Source organism: Anastrepha ludens, chromosome 4, assembly GCF_028408465.1.
Source record: "Anastrepha ludens isolate Willacy chromosome 4, idAnaLude1.1, whole genome shotgun sequence".
Classification (NCBI taxonomy): domain Eukaryota; kingdom Metazoa; phylum Arthropoda; class Insecta; order Diptera; family Tephritidae; genus Anastrepha; species Anastrepha ludens.
In genome coordinates this window covers 77,586,212-77,613,588 of record NC_071500.1, presented here as the reverse complement: position 1 = coordinate 77,613,588, position 27,377 = coordinate 77,586,212, and the positions used below count along the sequence as shown (strand labels likewise).

General features: G+C 39.0%; 2 protein-coding genes across 3 annotated transcripts; both read right to left on the bottom strand.

Annotated features, from left to right (window-relative positions):
* Positions 1-543: 543 nt before the first annotated feature.
* LOC128859897 (uncharacterized) lies at positions 544-20,534 on the bottom strand. 2 transcript variants are annotated; one of them, XM_054097036.1, is made up of 7 exons: positions 20,443-20,534; positions 8,811-11,468; positions 8,335-8,613; positions 8,006-8,272; positions 7,739-7,918; positions 7,283-7,673; positions 544-1,058 (listed from the first exon to the last, which is right to left on the bottom strand). In XM_054097036.1, exons 2-7 carry the CDS (start codon positions 11,430-11,432, stop codon positions 1,054-1,056), a joined length of 3,744 nt encoding a protein of 1,247 aa, XP_053953011.1. In that variant the 5' UTR covers positions 11,433-11,468; positions 20,443-20,534; the 3' UTR covers positions 544-1,053. The 2 variants fall into 2 exon arrangements, with proteins under 2 accessions (XP_053953011.1, XP_053953009.1); XM_054097034.1 differs by lacking the exon at positions 20,443-20,534 and adding an exon at positions 14,262-14,751.
* Positions 20,525-22,958, bottom strand: LOC128859898 (uncharacterized protein KIAA1143 homolog). The gene is made up of 3 exons (XM_054097037.1): positions 22,641-22,958; positions 22,445-22,589; positions 20,525-20,775 (listed from the first exon to the last, which is right to left on the bottom strand). The coding sequence occupies exons 1-3, from the start codon at positions 22,746-22,748 to the stop codon at positions 20,525-20,527; spliced, it is 504 nt and encodes a 167-aa protein (XP_053953012.1). The 5' UTR covers positions 22,749-22,958.
* Between the last annotated feature and the right edge of the window lie 4,419 nt (positions 22,959-27,377).

The following is a 27,377-nucleotide window of genomic DNA, read 5'->3' as shown; positions in this document are numbered from 1 at the left end:
TTTGCTCATTTAGTCATCCATAGCAACGCTCTTTACTTCTCTGTCGAAAAAATTCAGAAAGAGAGAAAGAGCGCTCAGCAAATGAAGCACTTCTGAGCGAGCATTGATTTAAAGGAATTCCTTGGAAAATTAGAAGAGATCGCAGTTTTGCAGAGAGAAGAAGTGCAATTTTATTTTACCCAGCAGCGTAGGAATAAAGCGCTCGTTAACCGAACCCTTCAAACATATTAGCCTTAAAATGTTTCCTTAAATGCACTAACTATTCTCACTAACTCACCCAAGTCTTAAATTTTTGCCTAAGAACCTCATAACACATTCCGAATAGAAGGGTTTTTAAATGAATTACTTTGTTTTGGCTCTAAAAAAACTTTAATTTAAGATTTTATTATAAGTTTTTATATTAATTCTGAGTGTGAGTTTGGGTGTGTGATTTGTATTTGTTCTATAAACTAATAATATGTATTCACTTATACTTTTATATTTTATCTTTCATTATTTTACTAATTTACACGCCATTAATGTGCTTACCGCTGGTTTTCCACATTTTTAAGATTTCATTACATACTAACAGAATTAATAAATAAAATTATGTTCCCACAAAAACACACAATGTGTATTTGCTTTATCACCCCCTAGTGAAGCAACCACACTTTTTAAATTAAGTGTGTTTTTGCCTTGGACAAATTATTTAAAATGATAGGTAAATTTAAAATTATTTTGGGCTCGACATCCATTCAACATGCCGCCTAAAATAGTATTTCTTAGGTTGAATGAAGATGACTGCGCATTCTGTTCATCGAAACTAAGTTGGGATTCAGTGTAGCTTGGCTGCTGGTATTCGTACGTATGTTACAGCTTACATGTGTGTGGTATGTACTTCAACAGGTGTGCGGTTGGATTCTGGTAGCGTCGAAACAAAGCAAAGTACAAAATGCGACCTGATCGGTTAACTTATTGAACGCTTACGCCTCCACGCGGTTTTCTTTCACTATTCTCTGCATACATCCTATTATTTAATATTTTCTACTGCCCTTTAGATAAACTGTAGCAGGTTTAATCTGAAACGAAAAAATACGGGTTACATGTTAAAACAAAGCGCTACCATCATACAAAGTGAACTATAGAAAATTGTATTTACACGGAAAGCATTAGTTAGCTTTGCTAGGTTATTTGCACTTAATCGTGAATGGTCCTATTGAGAAGAATTGGCTACGGCCAATGGCACTCAATGTATTCAATAAAATAAAAACTATTGTAATTTTTTTGATTGCTTAAATGTAATTTATTTTGCACTTTTATTTTATATATGTATATCCAGGGACTAAGAAAATTTAGGATATTTTAGTAGTTTAAATTCCGGTCTATCCAGAATCGACTCCGACATACTCAATACTGTGAAACCGCCCAAAAGAGATTTCGCTCAATAACTTTTAATTTTTTTAAATTAATTTACCAACATTACACTATATCCGGGAAGCCCCCTTTTTTCATTTAGTATGTATGTAAGTAACTTATATTTTTTTCGAGGTCTATGAGCGTTCGCTCAACAGAGATTTTCGTTTGATTTGTTACGAAAAGAAATCTTAATGTGTTTTGATAAGAGGGCCGCTGAATAGAGGTTTCTGTGTAAATTTTATGAAAAAATAACTGTCCGCGTCCGGCTAAGAGAGAGTATTTTGTTCCGAAATTTATACTTAAAACTGGGTATAGGAAAAAATGTCCGCCCAAGGGAATAATGTCCGTCTAACAGAGGTGTCCGTTAGGAGAGGTTTCATTGTATACATATGTCCGGCATAATCGACTAAATACCTAATGTTGTAGCAGTATCTTCGCCCTGTCAGTGTAGTGTAATTACCGGTCGTCTTCCTCTAGCTCATCTAACGGTAGGCCCAGGAAACTGGCAGTTTCGACGGGTTGGGTCCAGAGGGAGAGGGGTGTTAGATGAGTGGGTTTGATGGGGCATGTGAAGAGGTGGTTAGTGTCGTACGGGGTACCTTCACATGCTGGACATATGTTTAGTATGTCGGGGTCGATTCTGGATAGGTAGGAGTTTAACCTGCTACAATATCCAGAACGTAATTGTGCCAAGATTACGCGGGACTCTCGAGGAAGCTGGAGTTCTTCGTCTGCGATAGGTGGTGGTTGAACTCCGATAACGGCATTCGGGGGTCGGGAGCTTAAGAAGGTGGTAAGGGTCTCCCGATGAATGTCGTTAATTGCCTGTCTGTATACTGTCTGATCCTGGAGTGGTCTGTCCGTTTTGTCCAGGATCTCGACCACGTAGTTGAGGAAGTGTCTCCTGATGTGCCTGGGAGGTGGCTCAGGCTCGAGCAGGTGTCTGCATGGGTGAGGCCTACGGTGACACCCAAGCAGAAACTGCTTGCCAAGCATTTTGTTGTGCTCCTTAACCGGGAGCGTGTGCGCCTCGTCATGCAAATGTTGGATAGGAGACATCAGGAGACATCCTGTCGCGGTCCTGATGGCACTATTCTGGCAGGTCTGAAGCTTCGCCCACTGCGTATCACTGGTTCCAGGCGATCAGACAGGCGCGGCATAGTTCAGAACCGGTCGGCCTATTGCTTTGAAAGTCGACAGCAACATTTCTTTGTCTTTGCCCCAAGTGCTGCCGGCGAGCGACTTGAGGACCTTGTTGCGATTCTGTACTCTCGTTGCAATAGCGGTTGTGTGCGCTGAGGGAGAGCAAGCTGTCAAAGGTGACTCCCAAAATTCTGGGGTTGTTTACCGTCGGTATTGGGGTATCATCGACGTGCACCTGAAGTGGCAGCTTGACCTCCTTTGTCCAGGTAGTAAAAAGGGTCGCCGTGGATTTAGTGGGAGAAAGTTTTAAGTTTCTCGCAGTGAAGAAGCGAGAAAGGCTGGCGAGGTAGTCGTTTACTTTTGAGCATAGGCCATCAATGTCATTGCCCGACGCCATTATCGTGCAGTCGTCGGCATATGAGACCAGTGAGACTCCCTCTGGTGGCTGGGGGAGTTTCGAAATATAGAAATTAAAAAGCAAGGGTGAAAGGACACCACCCTGCGGTACTCCTTGCTTTATTTTTCTCTGTTTTGAGGTTTGGTCTCGAAATACTACCGACGAGTGACGACCACTGAGGTAGTTCGCGGTCCACCTCTTCAGCCCTGGCGGGAGTGTCGACTGTATAATGTCATCTAGTAGCGTGGCGTGGCTGTGTCGAAAGCCTTTTGTAGGTCCAACGCTACTAGAACAGTCCTCTCGCAGGGGCGGTTTTGGTTTAGTCCGCGGTTTACCTGGGTGTTTATGACGGTGAGTGCCGTGGTGGTACTGTGCACTCTACGGAAACCATGCTGGTGTGGGGCTGGAGTCAGGTGTTCAGTGAGGAGTGGGAGTAGAAGGGCTTCAAGTGTCTTCACTACTGGGGAAAGGAGAGTTATCGGACGATAAGACTCCCCTTGGTTGGCGGGTTTCCCAGGCTTCAGCAGTGGGACCACTCTCCCTAATTTCCACTTATCAGGAATGATGAGAGTGGCCATGGACAGGTTGAAGACCTTTGTGAGATATTCTACTCCCAATGGACCCAGCTTTTTCAGCATCAGCATGTTTAGTCCGTCGGGGCCAATGGCTTTTGATGCTTTCATATGTTTGATGGCCCCCTGAACCTCGTCGCTGGTGAAAGCAAGCGGTGCACTGTTGTAGGGCAGTTTGCGCAGCCTTCTGGTGGCACAACGTTTAGATCTGTCGACCGGCTAAAATAGCTCGCGCATCTCTTCGGGTCCGACGAAGTACGACCGTTGAAGGTGATATCCATCTTGTCGTTGTGCTTCGTCGGGTTCGACAGGGACCTTACGGTGGACCAGAGCTTGCTCACACCAGAGGTGAAGTTACAGGACTTCAGATGCTCTACCTATTTGGCCCGCTTGTGTTGGGTGACTAGTTGCCGGATCTCCAAATTGAGATCCTTTATACGAGGATCTCCGGGATCGGCCTGGCGTAGGCGGTCACGCTCGTTTGCCATAACGGCTGCTTCGGCTGGGAAATTGAGACGTAATTCCCGGATCCGTCCAGCAGGTATGAAGCGAGCCGCGGCGGCTGTAATCGCCTTGCGGAATGCGCGATCGCCTGCGCGCACATCGGTGGGAGTGGGTAGGGCTGCGAAGATGTTCTCAGTAAATTCCGCGAATCTGGTCCAATCAGCTTTGTTGAAGTTGATGTATGACCGGTGATCCGCGGAAACAAAATCGGCAGGTCTCTCGATCGAGATGATAATGGGCAAGTGGTCTGATGCAAGCGATAGCATAGGTCGCCAGGTTATGCTATTTATCAGTCCAGCGCTAGCAATTGTTATATCAGGCGAGCTGCTACAATTGCCCACTACCCTGGTGGGGGCGTCGTCGTTTACAGTGCTGAACGTCGAATCGTCTATCTGCTCTGCCAATAGCTGTCCCCTACGATCATTTGGCAGGCTTGAATGCCAAAGATCGTGATGCGCGTTAAAGTCACCTACTACCAATCGGTTTTCTCCCCTGATGAGCGCACCAATATCGGGGAGATATCCTGCCGGGCAGCAGGTGACAGGGGGTATGTAAATATTGTAAATTTCGAGCTCGGCATCGCCTGACCGGACAGCTATAACTTGACGTTCTAAGGTGCTGTCCCTGCGGTCGATGCCTTCATCAATAAGACGATACTGCACTGAATGGTGTACTATGAACGCTAGGCCACCACCGTTGTCTCGCTCGCGGTCCTTTCGGTGCACATTGTAGCCGTCCCTGGTAATCAGGGGGGAGCTAGCGTGCAGTTTTGTCTCCTGGATCGCAGCTATCTTGATTCCGAACCGACTCATGAAGTCGACTATCTCGCCAATCTTACTCGTGAGTCCGTTGCAGAAGCTTGAAGCTTCGCGGTAGTGTCGTCGTAATTCGGGGGGTGAGGGATGCGTGATGTTGTCTGCGTTGGTCCTGCTGTGCGTTCCGCAAAATGGGGAGTGGCCTGATGTTGTCAGATGGCCGCGTCACGGGGGGCGGTTGCGGGTGCAGAGCTCTGCAGCAGGGGGCAACGTAGTCGCGTGTCCACTCACGGGTGGTGTGCAGGCCGGAGCACCTCCGAAAATGACCGACGGAGACTATACCGTATCGGCAGGGCTTGATGTAGTGCTACAACTTCTTGCTACGGCAGGCACCTTGGCACTCATACTGATGTCTGGTACCGCTTGAGAATGATGACCAAGAGCTGCCACCTCCTAATCCGGGGTGTTATGCGTCACCGTGACCATCGCATGATTTGCAGCCAGGAGGTATATTCGGCTGTATTTTAACGGCGCATCGTCTACACCAGGCCGAATTGAGGAGTAACTGTGGCCTTACCGGGGCAAGGGGCGCTGGCGCGGCGGACTTTTGAGATCCCCATAAAATTTAAAGATTACCGAGCTTGCCTCGTCAACAAAGGCATAAAACTAGACCGAAATTCAATGAGTGATGCGCGTACAGCGCCGACGCAAATAAAAAAATGGTGGACTTAAAAAGAAAAAAAGAGAATGGCAATTGGACAACTAGCAGTGAAAAAACACTAATCCAGACACAGGATCTCTGCAACGAAAACAGCAGATAGTTCACAACGGGAATACCCCACTATATTTAAAACGAAGGGTAACATAAAATTTGCCATTGGCAGCTTCAAACCAGCCAGATGGAATCATCCCAACTGATATGAAACATACAAAAAATATTACCTATACTCGCCTTGATTTTTGAGGCGGCGATACGACTTAATTATATCCCAAGAAATGGGGAGAAGTAAAAATGGTATTTATTTCCCAAGGAGGGAAATAAAATACGGATTATACTAATTTGTTTTTATTGCTCCAGTGTTTTAAGAAAATCGTTAGTTAATACTTGTTCCCCTTGTTGTTTTTGTAGCAGCATAAACATTCCCCATACATGTACGGTGAATGCTGCTGCAGTGACAGTCTTTGGCTAGATATAAATCCGGGTCGTTCCGGTAAACTTGTCACCCCTTAGGTTTACTTGGTTTTGTTGCAACATAATGGAGATCTCAATGAAACAGATGAATAACATATTTAGTATAATCAATTATATATTTTAAAATAAGATCTTCCGATTAATGTTATCATTTCTCCGATATCTCGCTTATTCCACGAGATATATAGTATGATTTTGTCGCATATCCAAGGCCAGTAGCAGCTTTTTCGCTTTTTTTGTTGTACAGCCTGTTTGATAGAAGCGTGGCCGACACAACTTAGAAACTATTTTACCCATTCTATTCTAACAAACTGCTTACGTTTGCCCGATTCCGTTCTGAATTTGCCTTAACCTATGCATGTCTTTTTCAATGCGTGATAATGAGATCATCGCTTTTTTTCAATGTGCTCCGTATCATTTCTTTGGATTTATTAACACCACTTTTCCTTAAAACTGCTTCAACTTCACGCAACGATAAGTTCGGCTTTGTCACAAGCAAATTAATAATCTCCTGACCTTGCTTTGGGGAGGTATTTTTTTTTTCTTTGGCCTCGTTTAGGAAAATCGTCAATGTTTTTAAAATCGGCATACCGTTGCCTACATTTATTTATGAACGTCTTAGCCTGCTTCAAATAATTTGCTGCAGCTGCACGTGACATTTTTGGGCCTTTAGGGTGTGTACATAGGAACACTGCTTCAAATCGTTTTTCATACGAAAGGGAAACTCATTTTGTACAAACAAAGTATGTTTCATATGAAAGTTGCAGCGATTTCTCATCAGGCGACGATGTAAATGATCCCAATTAAGATTCAACATCTAAATCGACACTAAAAAATACCATGAATCCGCCTACAAAATTGTTTCGCCAATTACTCTCAATGAACTACCGTCGAATTACTACGGCTCATGCAAGCACACACACATATGCTACCTAAAAATTACAACTCATGGGATTTGGAGTGTACTCCTGTACCTTGACTCTCTTACAGCCTATCTTTAAGTATTCAGATCGCCGTATGCAATCAAAGTCGTAGCTTGTCGTCAGTTTTCTTTATAATTTTTTGATATTGATTACTTTCTCAGAGACGAATTCTTTTGAGAGCTTTTCTTCAGTAATATTAACGATATTTTTTGAATATATCCTGTCTTGATGGAGTTCAGACCGACGTGGGTTGAGATTTTTACGGGCATACCACAATATTTTATCAGACAACGAGATATGCTTAATACGAGCATAAAACATCAATAAGCATTTGGTCGGCACTGACAAACCTCCTAGTTCGTTTATGCCATTAAAAAATCGCAATTAAAAGGTCATCTTACCTATGATGTGACTTTCCATATTCGTGATACGTGGTTTTGACGCAGGCTGTGGTATAATTGTGATTTCGTCATTTATTTTCAGCGGCTTTAGTAACGAGTCGTTCGTTGTCATTAAACCACCGCGCTGCTGATGATTAAGTCCGCCTCCAATACCGATTCCGCTTCCGCTTGGCATACCAGTAGCTCCTGTCACGGCAGCAGATGTATTATTCTTTTTGCCATCCATGGCCTTCTTTGCTACGGTGCTGTGCGCCGTATACACATGTGTCTCAAATTGTTTGTACATGCCGAAAGTGGCGGTACACACTGTACATTTGTAGGACAAATGAGCTGGTTTCAATGTCATATGATGGTCGCGTGACACGTGATTCAATAATTTCCATTGATACATCTGTATGGAATAAGACAAATATATTTCCATTTCCTATTAATTGAAGAAAATGCCCAGTATATTACCCTGCCACAAACTGGACATCGGCCAGCATCCTTTCCCTTATTTGCGGCTTCCTGCATCGAGCTTGTGACCAAACCATGAGAGCCCAGCAAATGTCTTTCCAGACCCTGATCGGTGAAGAATCGGAATTGGCATTTTTGACAATTCAATGGCGGCCGGTTGTAAATCATTTTCGGGTGTATCTGTAAAAAATATGTGTAAGATATGTTAGTTGTATTGTAAATAAAATCAATATTTTAAACTAGCCCATATTTAGATACAAGTCTTACCTTCACTTTGTGCATCCATTGCATGTGGTTGCGTAGTTGCTCCAGATCCTTAATGTAACCGTCGCATATTTCACAGATGACAAACTGTGCTTTGCTATTACCTCCACCAGCAACGATAGGACTCTGGCCAGGTTTCATACCAGCTGGCGGCATTTTGCTTGTCGATGGCGATGTCACAACCGACTGCGCATTGTTTTGGCGAGGTAGTGGAGTTATTGAAATACTCGGTTGACCGGAAAGCGTCTTTTTTGCAAAAGCATTGGCTGCCTGTAGAGAAATAATGATCGTTTAGATTTTACAATTAATAACAGTTTGCATTGTAGACATACTTGTAACAGTTGTCCTCCTGGTACTTGATAGTTGTTGGGTTGAACTACATTTGTAGCCATTTGGGATCTTATCGGTGCCGGCCCACGGAGCATTGGTCCAACTGGCAAGGGACCAGTTTTTTGTGACGTCATAACTGGTGGCCGACCGCGTACTTTGTTTGCTGCGTTTTGGGCAGCTAGCGCAGCCGCTTGCATGCTGCGTGCCTGTGCTGCTGCTTGTTGCTGTTGTTGTATTGAAGCAAGTGCCGCCTTTTGTGCCGCAGCTTGCGCAGCCATTGCCTAAAAGACGTAAAAAAAAGAGATTCGATAAATATTATATATACAGCGTATTCTGTTGCTCGGGAAAAGCCCAATGCTCCACAAAGCAATATTTTAAAATGATCTTTGTTGATGCTTTAGTTATGTGCAAATATGAGCATTTTTTCAATTAGCTAGTTTGCTTGTGGAAATTTTTGAACGAGAAACACTTGGCTTACCTGATACGCCGTCGCAGTACCCACAAGTCCATGACGTGGCTTGATTCGTGGTATCTTTGCTGGAGCTTCCCAATCAGCAGGAGGAGCTAAGTTTATCTCAGGCCGGAATTTCTTCGCACAAACTGGTTGATGGCGTGCTAATTTAGCTTTACCATTATCCTCAAATCCACAGTTGGGGCACTGATGATACGGCAGGGGCTTAATGAGACGCGCCTTGATGTTGTGTATCGCTTCCATGTGATAAACAATTTCGGTGGCGTTACGTATCTCAAAAGCGCAAAAGTTACACTTGTATAGAGCTCCATTCATATGTGGCGTTTCGTAGTGATTCGCCATGGCAAGAGCAGACTCCGATTTGAAATTGCAGAACTCACAGCGTTTCATGGTGAATTTGAAAGGTGAATTTTTCTTTTGGGATGCTTCTAAGTTGCCAGATAGTGCTGATATAGCCCGTTCAAACTCGGTAATGTTCTTGCCAAGACTTTTACGCATTTTACGTTTTTGCAATCGTATTAAATCCGATTGAACAAACTCTTGTACGAGGCCCACTCCTATGTCCATGAAAAATTTACCCAGCGGGCTCTCGAAATAATTTTCTTGCCCGGGTTTCGAGGCCACAATGGCATTTTGTGCTGACGAGCTGGGCGATTGCACAAGCGCCGCTGCCGGTTTAATAGCACCTTTCAGTGCCGGCAAATCGTCGGAAACTTCCTTGATTAGGACTTTAGTACGTACATCTGATCCTGAATCTTCATCTTCGTCATCGTCATCGTCTTCATCTGATTCCTCTGACCATGATTCGTCGGGATCGTCCGCACCACGTCTCTTTTTTTTCTTCTTACCATTTTTTTCCTCTTTATCCTCTTTGTTCTGCTCCGTCATCATATCAAATTCTTCTGGTTTATCAGCCTCAGCCAGATCTTCTTTTGACAATTTATATTTTTCTTCGATATCTTTAACAATATCCCTGAGATTGTCCACCGGCGGTTTCTCATAAATATAGGGAACGATGAACGAAGGTGCTTCTAGAACAAACATATCGTCCGTTAAACCTGGAAGCAAATTGGCTGTATTTGCAGAGCTAAGTCCAGGAAATGATGTAGGGTTGGTGATACCAGAACCCGCTATTGGAATGCCCACTGGATTTATGACAGGCATGAGCTTTGGTGGGCCTCCAGATGCTGTACCACTAACCGCTGGTGTAATGTTCACAGGATATATATTACTCTCAGCTACCTTTTTGGCAGCGGCAACAGCAGCTGCAGTGGCTGCTGCTGCCTCATGAGTCATAAGTGATCGTGCATCTTTGATGGATATTTGATTGACAGTGGGTCCAGGCCCCACGCTGCGCTGACGCTTACTTGGTGGCTGCGAATCATCCGAATGCTGTGGCGAGTCAATTGCAAGACTCTTGCGCTTGCTCAGATCACTTGGCGTTTGAGAGTGTGGTGGTGCCGGTGTATCATCCTCTATTACTACGCAATCATCATCTTCGTCGTCGTCAATGATTTGTGTTTCATTAGATTGTTTTAGTTTTGCGGGCAACATATTTGCTTCTGTATCTGAATCTGAAGCTATAACTACGGCGCCATCAGAGTCGCTACATACCGAATGCGTTTTACGCACCGAAGCAGTCTTCGATATCGCTGTATTGCTTCCAGAGATGTTAACTGTAGTATCAGCAGCAGTACCCTTAGGGATTGTCCCTTCGTCGTCTGAGTCATCTCCTAAGTCCACAAAGCCGCTGGCTTCATTTTTTTTAACACCGTTCTCTTTCTTTTGAGATTTTGATTTAAACTCACTGCTTATTGAAAGTGGATCCGTTGAGATATCCAGCGCCTCTTGACCTTTTACGCTCCTGCTGTCGTCGTTTACAGCTTTTGGTGCATTTAGTTGAAGTTCTTTGCAATTAATTGCCTTCTCATCTTGGCTTGTGGTATCTGCGCCCTCTACTTCACTAACACTATCTGTGTTACTGCTGACTGTGGCTGGTCTTTCTACGCTTTCGCTCGGAGCATTACTGCTGTCTTTAGGATCACTCGCTTCTACCGGAGTACTTCGCGATCGCTGAGTGTCGTCGACATCTCCATCACTTTCGCCACCAACTGATTTGTCCGTGCAAGTGTTAGAATTCTGTAATTCGTCATTACAAATGCTTGTTAAATTTTCTTTTACAGTTGCAATAATGGGAGCAGTTGTAGTGGCTAATGTGTCGGCTTTAATTTCTTTATTGAGCCGGTTAGTCTCTTCAGGAAATGCTCTATTTGCGCTTCCATCCTCTTCACATGTTGACATCTTGCCCTCTTCACCCCCACCGCCATCGACTCCAATACCATTTTCCGTAGTTGATGACGCCGTCATCTGAGAATCCTCTTCTTCGGTATCGGGGCCATCCACGTCCATTTGCTCAATGCACGAGTTGACGTCTCTACTATTAATGACTTTGTTTAATCCATTATGTTGTTCTTTTGTCAATTCCTGTCGATCATTTGACACTATTGCCGATGTAGTTCCATCGGCGTAACTACTACTGGTGGGCGCTGAATGTTCCTCAGTTAAGCCGAGAGATGAGGAAACGGGTTGTGTTGTTGCCTCTGGCATTATACCATCGACTTCAGTCATTTGCTTGCAACGCCTTTATTTTCCCACCAAGTTTAACTGCAAAGAAAGAAAATATTATAAAACTTTGAATAAAACAAATATAATGGAAGCTTTTGATTTAAACAATATGGTATCCTTATGTGCATAAATTGACTTTTCCTTTAAGAATACGAATCTGAATATTTATTTAACTTTCGCAATATGCTAAACTTTGTTTGCGCCAATACCCCATACCCAACTGTTAATTTTTGGATAAATGTGCATCTATGCTAACTATGCGTAGCTGAATTTTGGATAAACTACATATGTACTAATTAAGCCAAAGTGCGGAAGATGGCCACACAGTACCGTGTTTATGCCCCATCAACCTAAGAATCAGAAGTAATACAGATTCAACCGAGCATTTTCTTTGTCTCAGCCCGAAGATGGAAGTAATAAATGAACAGCCAGTCTCAAGGCTAAGTGATGCCACAAGATGGATGATAATCATTTCACACGGAATTAATTTTAAAATCCAGATATTAAACTCAAGCTGATAAATGCGGGCCGGGCACTACAAACATTAAAAGACGAATACAAAATATGCAGAAAGGCCGCTTGGAATTTCAAATAGTTTTCTATCATAGTCTAGCTTTACTTATAAGCCGAATGGATCCTATTTGTTGGAGGATTTTTCTAGCATAGTCCAGCTTTACTTATAAGCCGAATGGATCCTATTTGTTAGAGGATCAGGGTTAGATTCTCCAGCGCCATAAAATGCATTGAACTAAACCGTTTTAAGTTTTTCGTGATATTTTCACACGTGTATGTAAATACATATGTATGAATGAAACACTAAAATGATAGAAAAAGTATTTTCTAATAGCGATAGCCTCTCGGCAGGCAATGGGAAACCTCTGCCCATGAAAAATCTCCTCATACAAAATATTTGCCGTTCGGAGTCGGCTTAAATCTGTAGATCCCCCTCCATATGTATAACAAAATCAATACGCACGCGGGGAGCTCGGCCAAAAACCCAAAATGGGTGTAAGCGCCAATTATATATATATATATATATTTAAATACATATGTACATGTACACTTCATTTAAAAATAAAAACTATGGAATAACAAAAAAAAAAAACAAGATCTAAAAGTAAAATAACGTTTAGAAAAAATAATATAACCAGTAAAACATATAGACATATCAGTTAATATTTCGGTCTACGGCAGTATATGATGGTAAGAATAAGGGTCGAAAGGGTAGAAGAAAACTGTGTGGGAATACATACATACATACATACTATGTACATACATATGTATAAATACACATAAAGATATAAAATAAGTAGTCGAAAATGGCCAAGGCCAAAGGAAATTTTCGATGAAAATCGATGAAATTGGTAAAAAATGGTTGGCCAATAGAAGCTATAAAGAATAGCTTGCAGAAGAATAACTTACTATTAGACGGACTTATGGACGGACGTTCGAAAGTACGAACAAGTATACACACATAAGATATAGCCACTAACAGTGGGATAGAATATGAAAAGACGCAAAAAGAGAATTGAGCAAATGGTTGAACGGACGGACGGACGGAACGACAGAGACAAACAAACGATTAGACGCCATATTGGATTTTCTATACAAACGTTAGCAGGCATATACATACATACTTACCTACATACATATGCATATACATATATGACATATAAAAATATAAATGTATATAACATTAAATGTACAGGTATCCGCATGAGTTTGTACATTCATTCGCATACATATAGACGAATATTCCTATATACATCCATATATGTATGTATCTTTATAGGTATGTAGATAAGTCCGCAAAAGCGATTGTGTATGTATACGTAGTTGGATACATATGTATGTATGTACATACTTACCTACATATTTATGCACTTATTATATACTCGTACAACTTAAAACTTTAACATGTAAAAGTACTTATACGTACATATGTATGTATGGATATAATAGATAGAAACAGGATACTGGAAACTTCCAGGTACATACATATTTTGGACATGAAGTTAATGCACCTTATTTACATATACATACGTATACAGTATGTATGTATGTATGTAGATATTATGTTCATGGGATACATAAGTACACATACTTACGATTATCTATATTTCTAGTTGGAGCAATTTAAGCGCAACTACTTAAATTGATACAACTAAATATTTATGTGCATGCAAATATAATATAATTTTTATGTATATGCAACTGTACATATTTATATAAAACACATATAGCACATATATTTAAATACATTTTTTAAAATAGTACTTATGCACATATGAACTCAAATGCTGTCCTGTGCATAAGTGCATGCAATATATATTTATGTACATTATGTCGAATGGATTTTAGTGTTGCAAGAGAACTTTAATAATAATAATAATAGAAACAAATCTGGTACCAATTGAAAATTGCAATCTTTAATGTAAAAATAACTCATAAATCCTTACGGCAATCATTGGACAACAACTTTCAAGATATGTATATGGAGTTGTATAGTTCTTATTTTTCTTATAAGATTGCATCCTTTAATGAGTTTCATACTCGCTGGTGTATGCTTACGAAATATGAGCGTATACACTATAAATATGTATGTAGAAATTCATTTATTATATTATACGTACTTACTTACATACATATCTATAAGTTATACATACATACATGTTCATATGTACATACATATACATATGTATATCAGTTCGAAATTAATTAATTTAAATTTATAATTTTTATATAAATTGGTTAACAATAATTTTACATAACCGGCATTTGTAAATATGTATCTACGATTGTAAACAAAAAAAAGGAGATGTTCAGACATACCTGAAAAATTTACAAGATGCTGTGCAAATTTTTGGTAGTGGTAATGTTGTTTGTCTGCATGTTTTGAATATATTTTTTACTTATAAATAAATATATATATTTTCGTAAGTATTTTGTCATCCACTGCATTCACGTAAAGCTAGTTTGAGCGTGTATATGTGCGCTACAATTATTAGCGCTGTTGTTTTAGTTACGCTACCCTACAAGCCGACAGCTTCTTCTCACCTCTGTGCCCTCTTTTTCAACAAATATACCCCTGTTTCGCTTTCTAGTCACTTTTTGTTATTGTTCGCAGTTTACAGCATTTAGCGCTCCTGTAGTTAAATATGAAGGCACAGATAACATAAAAAAAAAGAACTGGCGGCAATATTTGTAGCACAAAGAGCGCAAAACATGTAGAATTGAACTTAAAAGTAACCAGTGATTGGAGACGTCTAATGATCGGAGGAAGTAAATACAAATACAATCGTTCACCGTACTCGTTGCCAACTTATGATACCTACTGAAGACACCATATTGGCGCGAGAGTCTAATCAGCTTGGCGAACCAATATAACTAGTAGCAACCAGGGTTGCTGTTTTGCTATTTAAATATCGTTGGAGTAGTAATATGTCGACATCAGAGACAATCAACAATATTTAAAGTTTATTTTGTAGTTATATAAGGGAATAAAAACCAGTGGCCTTTATTACTCTTAAGCGAGAATCAAAAATTAATTATGTTGAAGAAAAAATTTATAAAATCAAATGGTAATGGTAAAAAATATATTACACAAACATTTATAAACATAAAATAATGATGTTTTGATCATTCCGATTTGAAGAACTTATTCAAAATTCAATCTTTAACAATTTGACTTTTTAGTTAACAAATAGAATGCCAGGGATATTTTAGAAATAATAGATTTAAATACGCAAAAGTAAATTTGATAACGCAAACATCAAAATTTTATTTCCGTTTCCTTTTCTTAACTGTACATAAATAAGTATATAAAATATTCAGATTCTATTTCTCTCGAGTAAAGCAACTTTGTATTTTTTGCATAGTCTCACCGGTAGCCGAATCGAATTGTTCTCTGACTGGCTTATTTGACATTCGCATTTGTTTTCTGATGAGCATCAGAAACAAAACGCTAAAAGGCCTCTCCATGCTTCAAACGGCAGCTGGTTCAGATTAGTTTTCGCTCCTAAACATTGAGCATAGCGGCATAGAAAAGTGTAAAAGCAAACACAATGTTTTACTTGGCCAAAGCAGAATGTCAAATAGGTAAAAACTGCTTGCGAAAGTGGTAAACAAAACAAAGTAGATGACTGTGGTGTTTCTTTCGCTCTTTGCTGGCGCGCTGAACTACTAAGATCTAGTATATACATACACACAAATATGCGTATAAATGACTAAGTATACGTACAAACCGATACTCGCCCAAACATGTGAGTTTTAGCTGCAGTTTTGGAGATTTCTTTGATTTCATTTCATTTTTAAATAAATATGTAAGTACATGTATATATACTTTAGCGGCCATAAATATTATGTGGAAGCATCCTAAACCCACGCGAGTTTAAAACTCAAGTCGATAGCTTCTTTCGATGCACTTTTTATTATGATTAAAAGTAAGTTTTATTCTATTAATACATACTATGTGAATAATATTGGACGGATTATCACATTATTAAATAGAACCATCAGGATAGCGAATTATTATATTACTATATAATTGTGCATATAGGCAAGTGTTCCAATCATTAATAATAAATGTATATACATATTTTGAAAAATGTAAAATCTGTATGTAAATTCATTTTATGCCCGATTGTTAGTGCATAGCAGATCGGCTGTCAGTCTGAAGTATTTGGTTCGAGTGCAACATTAATTTATAGGAAATGTAAAAGCAATCTGCCGCGCGGAGTTTCATAAAACTGCCGTTCCCTCCATTCACAGGGATTATCAAGACACGGTATATCATTATATTTTTGTTTTTGAGTTTTTATTTAATATTTTCGAAGCACGCATTGACCATTGATTACTCTTTTAAATCAGGAACTCATTCTAAAGCAAATACATTTGTTATTTATATTACTATTACAATATTTTCGTCGTCACGCCAATGACAGCGTATTTCTTGCCCTTCATGTCAATACAATTATTTAGGTCATTTTGACATAAGCACTTTAACACATTTGTACTTAAAAAGGTTTCAAGTGGTTTTTATTGGTTAAAAACATTCAAAATTTAACAATTATGCCACGATTTTGATTCGTTTTCATATCACAACACCAACATGTAAAGCACGCCGACCTATGAAATGTTAGCCTTTAAAAATATAAATCCTATGAAATGTAAATGAAAACACCTTCTTATAGCAACCGGTGCATAAGTAATATTCATATATGAGCTTTACTCTTCATTCTTATTGACCTCGATTTTTTAGTTATATAATATTTTATAGCTGATAAAATTGTGCATCGATATATACATACATACTCGTATACAAATATGTAGTAAATAGTTATGTGAGCATATATTTTTAAGGGGTCTTTTATGGAGCGCGAACCTGAAATATGGTACGGAGTGTTGTCGGAAACCCTAAAAAATATGACGTGGCACTAACAGGCTTTTAAAAAGTAGTATGCTATGTCTTTATGTAAAGTATTTTTGGAATTAAAATATTCTCATAAAAACATCTGCCACTCGGAGGCGGTATAAAACTATAGGTCCGTCCATTGTGGAGCAATATCAAGACGCGCACCCCAAATTAGGGGAGGATCTCAGCCAAACACCCAATGAGGGATGTACATACCAATTATGCATTATATTGGTTTTAGGGAAAAGAAATCCATTACTTTTGGGTAATATTTTTTACGTTCAAATATTTCAGGAAACAATGCTGCCCTTTACCAAGCGGGAAATGCCTTTAAGATGGATATACCAATAGCACAACAAGGCAAAATAAACGGCAGCTTTGGAGAAAAAATGGGTTTGGACAACAGAGTGGAACTAATGGAGAGATCTGCACAATCTCCAGACCTGAATCCTATAGAGAATTTGTGGAAAATATTACAGGAACGCATTGGACCAATAAATCCAAAACGAAAGATGAACTATGGGAAACAGTAAATAATACCTGGTACTCCATTCCGTAGAATACTTGTCAGGATTTAGTCGACATTAAAAATTATGTACATAACTTATTGTTTTACGTTTTATAATATTTTCTTCTTTTGGCCCTATTTTAATGTCCAATGAATGGGAAAATACAATAAATTAAAATTTTGAAAATTGTCGTTTATTGTACATGCCCTAAAATGCGTTAATTATCTATTCTCACTAATTGTTGCTTGCCAAAAACAACAAACAATCATGCCTCAGCCTCCATATTAAGCGGATTTATTCATCTACCCCTGTCCTCACATATAAGCAGAGAAAAAAGACAAACTATACGTTCCAACGACAGTCGGCTCTACGTTACCAGAACAACTTAGATTTAAATCCAAAAAAAATCCAGGATTGGCCATCAGCTATAGCGGAAAAGAAAATTTTGCGAGTAACTACGACTGCCAAATCATCGGGGACTCAGCAGAAGAATTCTGTCTACTCATATCACACACTCCTTCAATCAGTCAGTTGCTCGTTGTTCAGTTGAGCGTAGACTGTATTGATTTTTTCCGTATATCACCAACACAATCTCAGTTTTTTATAAACAAACCTCCGTCATGACCCCTCTTACCTTAGTCGATCAGCTGATTCTTTCAAAATCGCTGGGAGCCGGCTAACGGTATGGTCTTGGAGACACCTCTAAAATTCTGTTCACCATGACTACAATAGCATTCCCTAAACATTTATGGGGAATGTTTATGCTATTACAAAAGCAAAAGCAAACTAAACAAAAATTAATCAATAACAAATTAAATAATAACAAAAAATTAGAAAATAATTAAAATCAATTTTAATAAGGCATCCACATATATAAAGAAGGCATCCACATAGAAACAGAATTACATAAGGACTAGACTTGTGAATCGCCTCATTATTAGTAAACCTCTTTTACGCATTGAAACGTTGGAAATGTACTTCTCTCTTAACACCGTACCGACGCATAAAAATGGAAGAAGCGAAAGTACCTCTTGAGAATCGATTTTGTTGTCAAATATGTCTTACATAAAAAGTAACACCATAAGCTTTTCTCCGACTAACAAGATTTTGTAAATTCAAAATCCTACACCTCAGTTCATAAGAAGGTATAGAATGACAAGAAAACATCCTTCAAAGGGAAATTTCAATGCGGTTAGAATGTGTAACAAAATAATGCACGCGTATTCCAAAATAGATCTCAGCAAACATGAATAAAGACTAGCGTATGCGAATCTAAAAAATTCTTCGAATTTCATTAAAGAAAACAAAGTTTAGAATTTCACATTTCATGCATTAGATTCTCGTGAAATTCGAAGATAAGTTTTTAGTCTAAGTACACTCCTAAATCCACGATTTATACATTAAACCAACATTTTTACGGGAAAATGTAACACACTTTGAAAAATTCTAGGAAAGGCCGTTGCAGAGACACCAATTTATCAGCGCTGAAATTTCTTGCTGATTTGTAATAATAAAGCCTCATTCTTTTTGAACACACCTGCTACATGCGCCGAGCAACTCCTCCAATTTATGTTGTGCGTCAACAGCAAAAACATTTCCCATACATGTACGGACAGTGCTGCTGAAGTGGCAGTCCTTGGCCGGATATAGGTATAGTAAACCCGGGTCGCTCCGGTAACGTAGAACCGGTAAATACAACCATTAAGTCGATAAAACTGTTACAAATATTTTGTACTACCAATTCTACTATACTTCGATGTAACGATAAGTAATTATTGTGATACTCAACCGCCAGCTTTTGGCTTTATGAGGGACGAACTAATTTATACAAGGTGGTGCCACCACCTCATAATCTTCTTGTTTAAACTAGTAAATTGCTATACTGAGTGGTTTCATTTGCTGCACCCTGTTTTGGTTAAAAGTGTTCGCAGCGGAATACAATTTCCACTAAAAAATGTGCAAAAGTTAGATAATGTAATAATGAAGATTATAAATTATTGTTGAGGTTGGCACACATTTAATAGAGCGTTTTTAATTTTTGATTTCGATTCGGTGTCACCTTCGATAGTTTGCTCTCCTTTTCAGCATTACAACCGCAAATACTAGAAACACTAAGGACCAAAACCGCAACAAGGTCCTCAAATTACCAACCGGTAGCTCTTGGGGCAGACAAAGAAATATGGCTGGCGATATTTAAAGCGATTGGCCGGCCACTAGTGATTCATAGTGGACAAAGCTTCAGACCTGTCAAAATACTGAAACCAGAACACCCATGCAATGCCTCTTGATGTCATCCCTGCAACAGTTGTGCAACCAGAGCCTTACATGCTCCCGATTAAGGAGCCTAGCAAATTGCTCAGCAAGCAGCTCAGTATACCGGTGTTGTTGTTGTTATTGTAGCAGCATAAACATTCCGCATACTAACACACAGAGAATGCTGCTGGAGTGACAGTCCTTGGCCGGATATAAATCCGGGTCGTTTCGGTAACGTAGAACCGACTGTCGTGGAAACGTAGTATTCCGTATTTTCATCTGCTTGGCGAAACACACGTAACTTTGATTCAATTACGATCTGCATATTGAAATAGGTTAAACTTACTTCCTATTATTTCATTATTCCTACTTATTCCGAATAGACCACGACATACTCAATATATGCCCTGCTTGTGAAGGCACATCGCACGATTCTAACCACCTATTCACATACCCTCTCAAACCCACTCGCCTAAAGCCTCTCTCCTTCTGGACCCAACCTGTCGAAACAGCACGTTTCTTGGGCCTACCGTTAGATCGGTTAGACCAACTCTAGACGGAATAGTACAATAATGTACATCCTAATATAAGACGCAGGAGCGAACTTCATATTGCCTGTTTGGTCTCGGAAACAAGAAACTTGAAGAAAGTGGAGCTCGGTTGAAACCGATGGCTTAGGTGTTTACATGTCACCTAAGACATTTTCATCTGCTGGGTTTTAGAAACAAAAAGAGTTAACCTTTGTATTAAGCATTTTCGATTTAATGCAAAATGTAATGTGAAAAATAATAGCATAATTAAGCCGTAAACTACTCTGTTATTATGATTTCTTACTTACATTGTGATCATCAAATGGAAGTGGAGGACACTGTTTATTTTGTAAACAATGCCTTATTTAAAGTTGTAGTTTTTAAAGAGGATTACTCCTCTTCGTCTTCCTCGTCAATATTAAATGATAATGTACTTTTGTGAATTTTCTTCTTATTTTTAGTTGATTTTAACTCCTTATTAATTTGTTTTCTTTCTTCTGGGTTGTTCGATCTAGTCCCTTTCAAACTGCTGTTTGTAGATCTTGAGCTGGTATAATTGGACGTTGATGTATGGTTCCAGTTTTCTTTACGCTTCTGGAACACTATTGGCCTACTCAGATCGGACCGAGCTTCCGCTGCTTCTGTTTGGAGAAACAAATATATGTATATGATGTAATAAATTTATCATTTATAAAAGAAGATATATAGAATTTGAATTCTTACTATTATCATTAAGTAGTGTTTGGCTTTCTTACACATTGAAAACTTAAAATCTTAAAAACCCGAACCCATGAAATTTTGTTTTTTGGCATCACATGGATTTCGCCCGCGTACAACTTACTCACGGGCCAAGCTGTACTACCCCGAACTACTCCACACCGCTATTATCCCCTTTTAACTATCTTAAAATTATACGTTTGTAATATTTTCGTAATTTGTACTATTCCTTCTTGACTTTCTTTCGGTTACTGGCTTTTCATTGATCTGTTTTCCCTCCCCGTTCGGCCTACCAGCTTACAAATTTACAAATGTCATACATACATATGTACTAGAGTCGAAAATGCCAGTCTGCATAGTTTGGATTTGTGGTGACAGCCTTCAGCCTGCCAACTCGCTACCTCATGGAAAACGCTCTTCACTCCTCACGCCTTATAACATTAATCCACCGCGCACCGTCTGCCACATTCAACGCTCCAAATTCTATTCATTACTGGCTTGGACAAAACCACTTGCCATTCTCTTTCCTTCTTTCATTTACTGTTTTTTCCACTTCTCTTTCATTTACTTTGCTTTTTGCACGACCGTTTGCTGTTCTTTTCCCTTCCAACTTCTCACTACACCATAGCTACAATGGCATCTGCTACTACTGCAGCTATTGCCTGCTTCATCAAATTCTCTTTAACACCATTTTCATCGGTCCGTTTGCTTTAGCGGAGCCCCAGTATGCTGTCTAAACGTGTGCGTGTGTGACCGCATCAAGGGTGCTCCGCTGGCATACAATATACGACAGTGGTAGTGGAGGTGCCTTAATTTGATGTACAGCATTTCACGCAGCCTTGATGAAGATGCAGGCGCGCATCTAAGAAAACGACAGACCACCGAGGCGTGGCTTTGCGAAAATATTAAGCAGGAGGTGGTATGAGATACAGCGAAAATGAGACTCCTCTGGGCCAAAATTTATAGGTTAGGTATATTTTACCGAGGACATTGCGCATTTTCAACTTTCAAAGAACTTAAAATTGACAAACATCAACAGATTTGTATTATAAAAATAGTTGTGGTGAGTGCAAATTTTTACTATTCCCAATTGGATTTTTCATTATATGGAACACTTTTTTTATTTTCTCAATTTTTGAATTATCAATCAAGATTGAAGACCGAAACACTTGTATCCTTATTAAAACTCCATTTGAAGAAAAATATTACTTAAACACAAATAAATAATGTAAAAATTGCACTTTTTCATATACCTTGGGATTTTTCACTTTTTTTGTTAAATTAAATTTTGCATTTGGCGAAAATGAGGAAAAAGCGTGGACGAAACGGTTAAAGCAAAGAAACGACACAACGCTCGACTCTGACTCAACTGAACTGAAATGACAGCTAAAATTGACAGCATGCAGCCAATCAGGCAACACTCTACGCGAAGAAAAAAAACAAGGAAGAAAAAATACAATAACAAATAACAGATTAGACGAACAAGCAATTTGAAGTAGGGAACGGGGCATCACTTTGTGCATCTACATATACACGGCAGATTTTCTGGGCGCAAAATTTTTTTATCTTTGTTCTATACAAATGCATATTTACCTCTTGCGATTCGTGTCTCCTCTTCCAATACCTCCTCGGCGGTTAAATCACCACTCTGCAAAACCACGATTTGGGGCTTCTCGTCTTCACGATCTGGGCACCCTTCGCTATCTGAACTGTTATTATCGGTATCAAGTTTTTGACGCTAAAAGTTTAATTTATTTAATGCACCATAACCCATCTGAACACCTCTTACCTTAGTTTCAACAGTTGGGGACTCTTTAAACCCGATTTGTGCTTTTAACTTTACTAAAAAACTTGGATCTTGAGGTTTTACGTATGATATGTTACGCTTTCCAGACATTATTGACCAACGTTCTGTGTATTAACACTAACTAACACCCTCTAGCAGATATTCACAAAATTCATATTACTTCATTGTTACGAATATACATGTGCCTATAATTTTACTTCTTGAATAAAATTAGAATCAAAACAAATAAGTTAAAACTTTCCCAACGAAAGACACGATGAAACATTATTTCTAGCGCGCACGCTTTGCCACTAATTCTATGACATATCAAACTGGTGTGGCCAAACAGGGTGGTAAATAAGATAAGCGAACCTATTTCATGCAATTATATTAAAACATTACATTATAAATTATTTTAAGTACATTTCATTATATTATATATAAATTTTTTAATGATGTTATATATTAAATAATAATATAATTTTGTTTAACTAAACTACTTTTAGAAAATGCTTTTATTTATTTTATGTCAACCCTGTTCGAGCATCTTATGCTGAAAACAGTGATAGACGTACGTAGCCCCTTACCACAGCCCCTAACAAGCACAAAACTGAGCAAAACTCATCTCGTAGAGAACAACTGCGTTCTTTTAGTTACATATTTACACAATACATCGGTTTGTGTGTATGTGTTTGGTTGTATCTACACAATGTTGCCATTGATATTTTTCCTTACAAACTTTTTCACACATCCGCGTTATCAGTTACAATTTTTCATTGGTTAATAAACCAAAGCCAAAAACCAACAAATGCAAATAGTTCATTTATCTATAATTAACATTATTTAACAGTGTTTTTAAGTTATTTTAATAAAAAATATAATTTTTCTAAGTTTGTTTTGTAAATGATTTCGAAATGTACTGCTTGGCAACACTGTGTGGTGAGATAGCAATCAGCTGACATGGTTCTACGGGAATTTTCAAAAATCGTGAAATAAAATCTACGATACTACGGTACGGAAGGAAGGATTTTTTCATTTACATGAAAAAAAAATTCATGCATAGAAAGCGTTTTTCATCAAATGATGAGGTTATAAAAGCTGTGGAAGCGTATTTTGCAGCCCTTCCAGATTCTCACTTCAGGTATGGGGTTCATAAATTAGAATCTCGTTGGAACAAGACCTATCTATTATCTTTGGATCTCGTCCCTGCTTGGCGATAGGGAAATAAATGCTGTGGCAGGAGGGGATAGAATCACTAGGTTCGTACATAGCGGTTTACCGAAGGGCGGCGTCCTCTCGCCTCTCCTTTGGCTAGTAGCTATTGATGAAGCGTTAACTCGCTTAGCCAGGGGAGGGGTAAAGATGGTAGCATATGATGACTTGGTCCTAATGGTCTCAGGACCCTTCTCATCAGTAATGGCTGAAATTTTGGAAGTTGTACTGGCTACAGTCAGTAGTTGGGCTGCCAGTTGCGGTCTCAGAGTCAACTCTGACAAAACGGAGTTGATGCTATTCACCAGGAAATACAAGCCTTCGCCTTTTAAGCTTCCAAGGCTAAAAAACCAGTGTCTTACACTCGCATCGGAAGGCAAGTATATTGGTGTAATACTTGACCCCAAGCTCCACTGGAAGCTGTACATAGAAAATCGAGTTAAGAAGGCCAGTATATACGAGCTGTCGAAACTAGAAATTACGATAGTTATTAAGTACATGCATCTATGTATATACTAGCGGACCCGACAGACTTCGTTCTGTCAAATAGATTTTGAATGTGGCAGTTTATAAGTCGACCTTAAAAAGTTTTTACTCTGCTGACCTATCATCGTTTTCACACACCACCCTATCATCGTGGTGACGGTTCTGTTCAGGAGAATTAAGAAAAAGGGTCAGCTCGGGTGACCTAAGTATCTTCGCTTACTCGAAATTTGGCCACCCTTTTGGGACCCACCAAAAACCCCGACTGGGATGTCTGCCAGAGGGCTTCAAACTAAATAAGAGGGGAACTTAAGGTTCAAACCTGATTGAAAAATAATCTAAATGGATAGGGGAACCTAAAGGTGACAAATATTTATAAAGTGGGTGCTTCAATGACAAAACATAGAGATAATTAATTATTTAATATTATTATTAACATAGGGTTAATAACCGATATAATAAAGACTAATGAAATAAAACGTATATAAGTATTTTTAGTAATCGCTTTATTGTAAATCAATTGAATTCTAGATTAATTAATAATGTTTATCTTTTGGTATTCTTAAAATATGTTTGGATTTGTTCAGCCTGCATGATTATTCCTAGAATTTACTTAACAATTTTTATATATTATTTGTGTATGAAATATTCCTTAATTCGTTCTGAAACTAAAACAGAAGGAAGAATATTGCGAGGCCAATTAAATCAATAGCTCTTACATTTTCTGACTTTTCAATTTGGTCAGGTTCACGATATTATCACTTTTGTGTAAACGCATTAGATCATCCAATGCGAACACGCACACACACGAACGCGCAATATTTGTATGGGAAAAAGAAAAGGGCTGTTTTAGGGGTTTCCCGGAAATTTCTCGCCGTACAAACCATCCTTGGACTTCTAGGAACATTTTAAAAAAAGAATTGTTAAGATTGGTCTATGCGTTGTTGAGTTATGCGCTTACCAACACATTTTGCGATTCATTTTTATATTATAGATGCTTATGTAAACGCGTGCATGCAACTAAATAATAACATATGAGGGCATACCAAGAATTGCTTACAATTTTGGAAAACATTGCAGATATAATTAATTTGTCCTTTAACGAAAAATTGTTTGCATATTTGGGCCGTGAAACAGATGGATACAAAAACATAGGACTAAAATTGAGAAAAACATGTTGAAGTGGGTTGGTGTTATTATTCTTGAAATTAAGCGATTTCTTGTATTTAATGAGTCAGATGAAAAAAGCTATATTACGTAGTTATTGGTCAATAGATACATGAATTGAAGCATCGATATTTGGAAGCACGAAACTGTGTAATTTTTGTAAAGTAGCATTACAAAAACAACTGTTTTACAAAATATCATACACTAAAGCAATTTTAGAATTAGATACTATGAATAATTAAAAAAGCTTTCTTCAAAGTAGTTTTGAGGTCTAATATCACCGGTCTTAGCTTCTTCAACTTTCTCCTGGCGTCCTCGGTATCTAGCGCTGAAATGACCGCCGCTATATCGTCCGCGTATCCTGCGGAATATGTTTCTTCTGGCATTTCTATGCTTAGGGTCTTATGGTAGCTCATATTACAGAGATCGGGGCCGAGAATAGATTCTTGGGCTGCGCCAGATGTTACCCCTTTAGTTTTCTGATCATCTGGTGTATCGTACAGAAGTTCACGCTCGCTCATATAGTTTTAGAGGATCCTTATCAAGTATGCGGGTATTCGAAACCTTTCTCGCAGTGCTTTTATCAAGTCTGCCTATTGTAAGCTATTAAATGCGTTTCGTACATTAAGCGTTGCCAGGACGACGATGCGCTTCGGGCGCGGGTCGAAAGCTGTATTGCGTTGCAGATATTCCTCCTGCGCACTAAACAGACTCTGCTAATCTGCGATTTTTTCCAGAAGTTTTCTGGCGTTCTCCAGCATGCAAATTGCTCGCCAACCTGACGGTTGATCTGGGTCGCCTTCACCCTATATGATTAGCATTAACTTCTGCCTTTTCCACAGCATTCGAAAGATGCTTTGAGCAATGCACGAATTATAAACTTCGAGCATCACGTCTGATCAGTTTTCGGCCACAAGCATGAGGACTTCAGCTGGAATACCATTTGGGCCAGGAGCTTCATGCCTTTTGAGACTTCTTGCCGCAGTTTTAAGCTCTTCTTTAGTGAAGGGCGGAAGCATCTCGTCTACGATGTTGCTGATGGTATTGCTGTCTAGATGTGGGACTGTAAAGTTTGCACATAGCTTTCCCGTTACGATCTTATAGCTCAGTCAAGGGGTTGCTGTTTAGATCACTTCGTAGTTCCTCCCATTTTTCTTTCTTACTTGGAATGATTGCTGTTTCAGCGTCTTCCGGGATTGCCTGAAATAGTCGACTTCTAGCTCTGTCTCTCTGTTTCATCTGACAAAACTTACCAAACATGGTAGTGACCTTATCGAAGGCCTTTTCGACATTTTGCTTTCGTTGTATTCAGATTTTCGTATTTTTATTCAAGTGGTACTTTGACTTTTTTAAAAGAGAATGTGCAAAAAAATCTAGGGTAAAAAGTCATCGCTTAAATTGGCTCAAACTTCTCTGGTCAATCGTGTATTATTTTTTGCAATGGGGTGAGCATTCCCTTCTATTTTAGTTTCAGATTCATATCCTCTTATGTTCAGCGCCGCCCAGAAGATTCCAAACAAGTACTTGAATATAAGTCTTATTTATAACACGAATGTTTTGCATTTACTCTTATAACTCGAATGCAATGCATTGAGTGTAAAGCGCAAGACATAACCAGTAGAGTGTCCCAAAAAAATTAAAGTGTTTTTTTTTTAACGCATACCCTCTTATTTTGTTTGAATGGTCTCAAAACATTTAAAAACAAAGTTTCGTCTATTTAGAATCACGGCAACCCGTGCCGAGTTGCGCGGAAACCTAACGGTACTTGTATAGTACGGCGCGCGCGAACTGTCGGATTGATTGCGTGTAATTACTTGTTTGTTATATTAGTAATCGCGTTTTTTTCATGTAGTCAACATGTCAGTGGACTTTCGAAGT

Coding starts and splice junctions, on each gene's coding strand:
- LOC128859898 (XM_054097037.1), bottom strand. CDS start 22,748: ATGTCTGGAAAGCGTAACATATCATACGTAAAACCTCAAGATCCAAGT. Junction 22,590..22,640: donor CCCCAACTGTTGAAACTAAG/GTAAGAGGTGTT, acceptor TTAAACTTTTAG/CGTCAAAAACTTGATACCGA. Junction 20,776..22,444: donor GGAGACACGAATCGCAAGAG/GTAAATATGCAT, acceptor TTCTCCAAACAG/AAGCAGCGGAAGCTCGGTCC.
- LOC128859897 (XM_054097036.1), bottom strand. CDS start 11,432: ATGACTGAAGTCGATGGTATAATGCCAGAGGCAACAACACAACCCGTT. Junction 8,273..8,334: donor CAGGAGGACAACTGTTACAA/GTATGTCTACAA, acceptor ATTTCTCTACAG/GCAGCCAATGCTTTTGCAAA. Junction 7,919..8,005: donor AATGGATGCACAAAGTGAAG/GTAAGACTTGTA, acceptor TATTTTTTACAG/ATACACCCGAAAATGATTTA.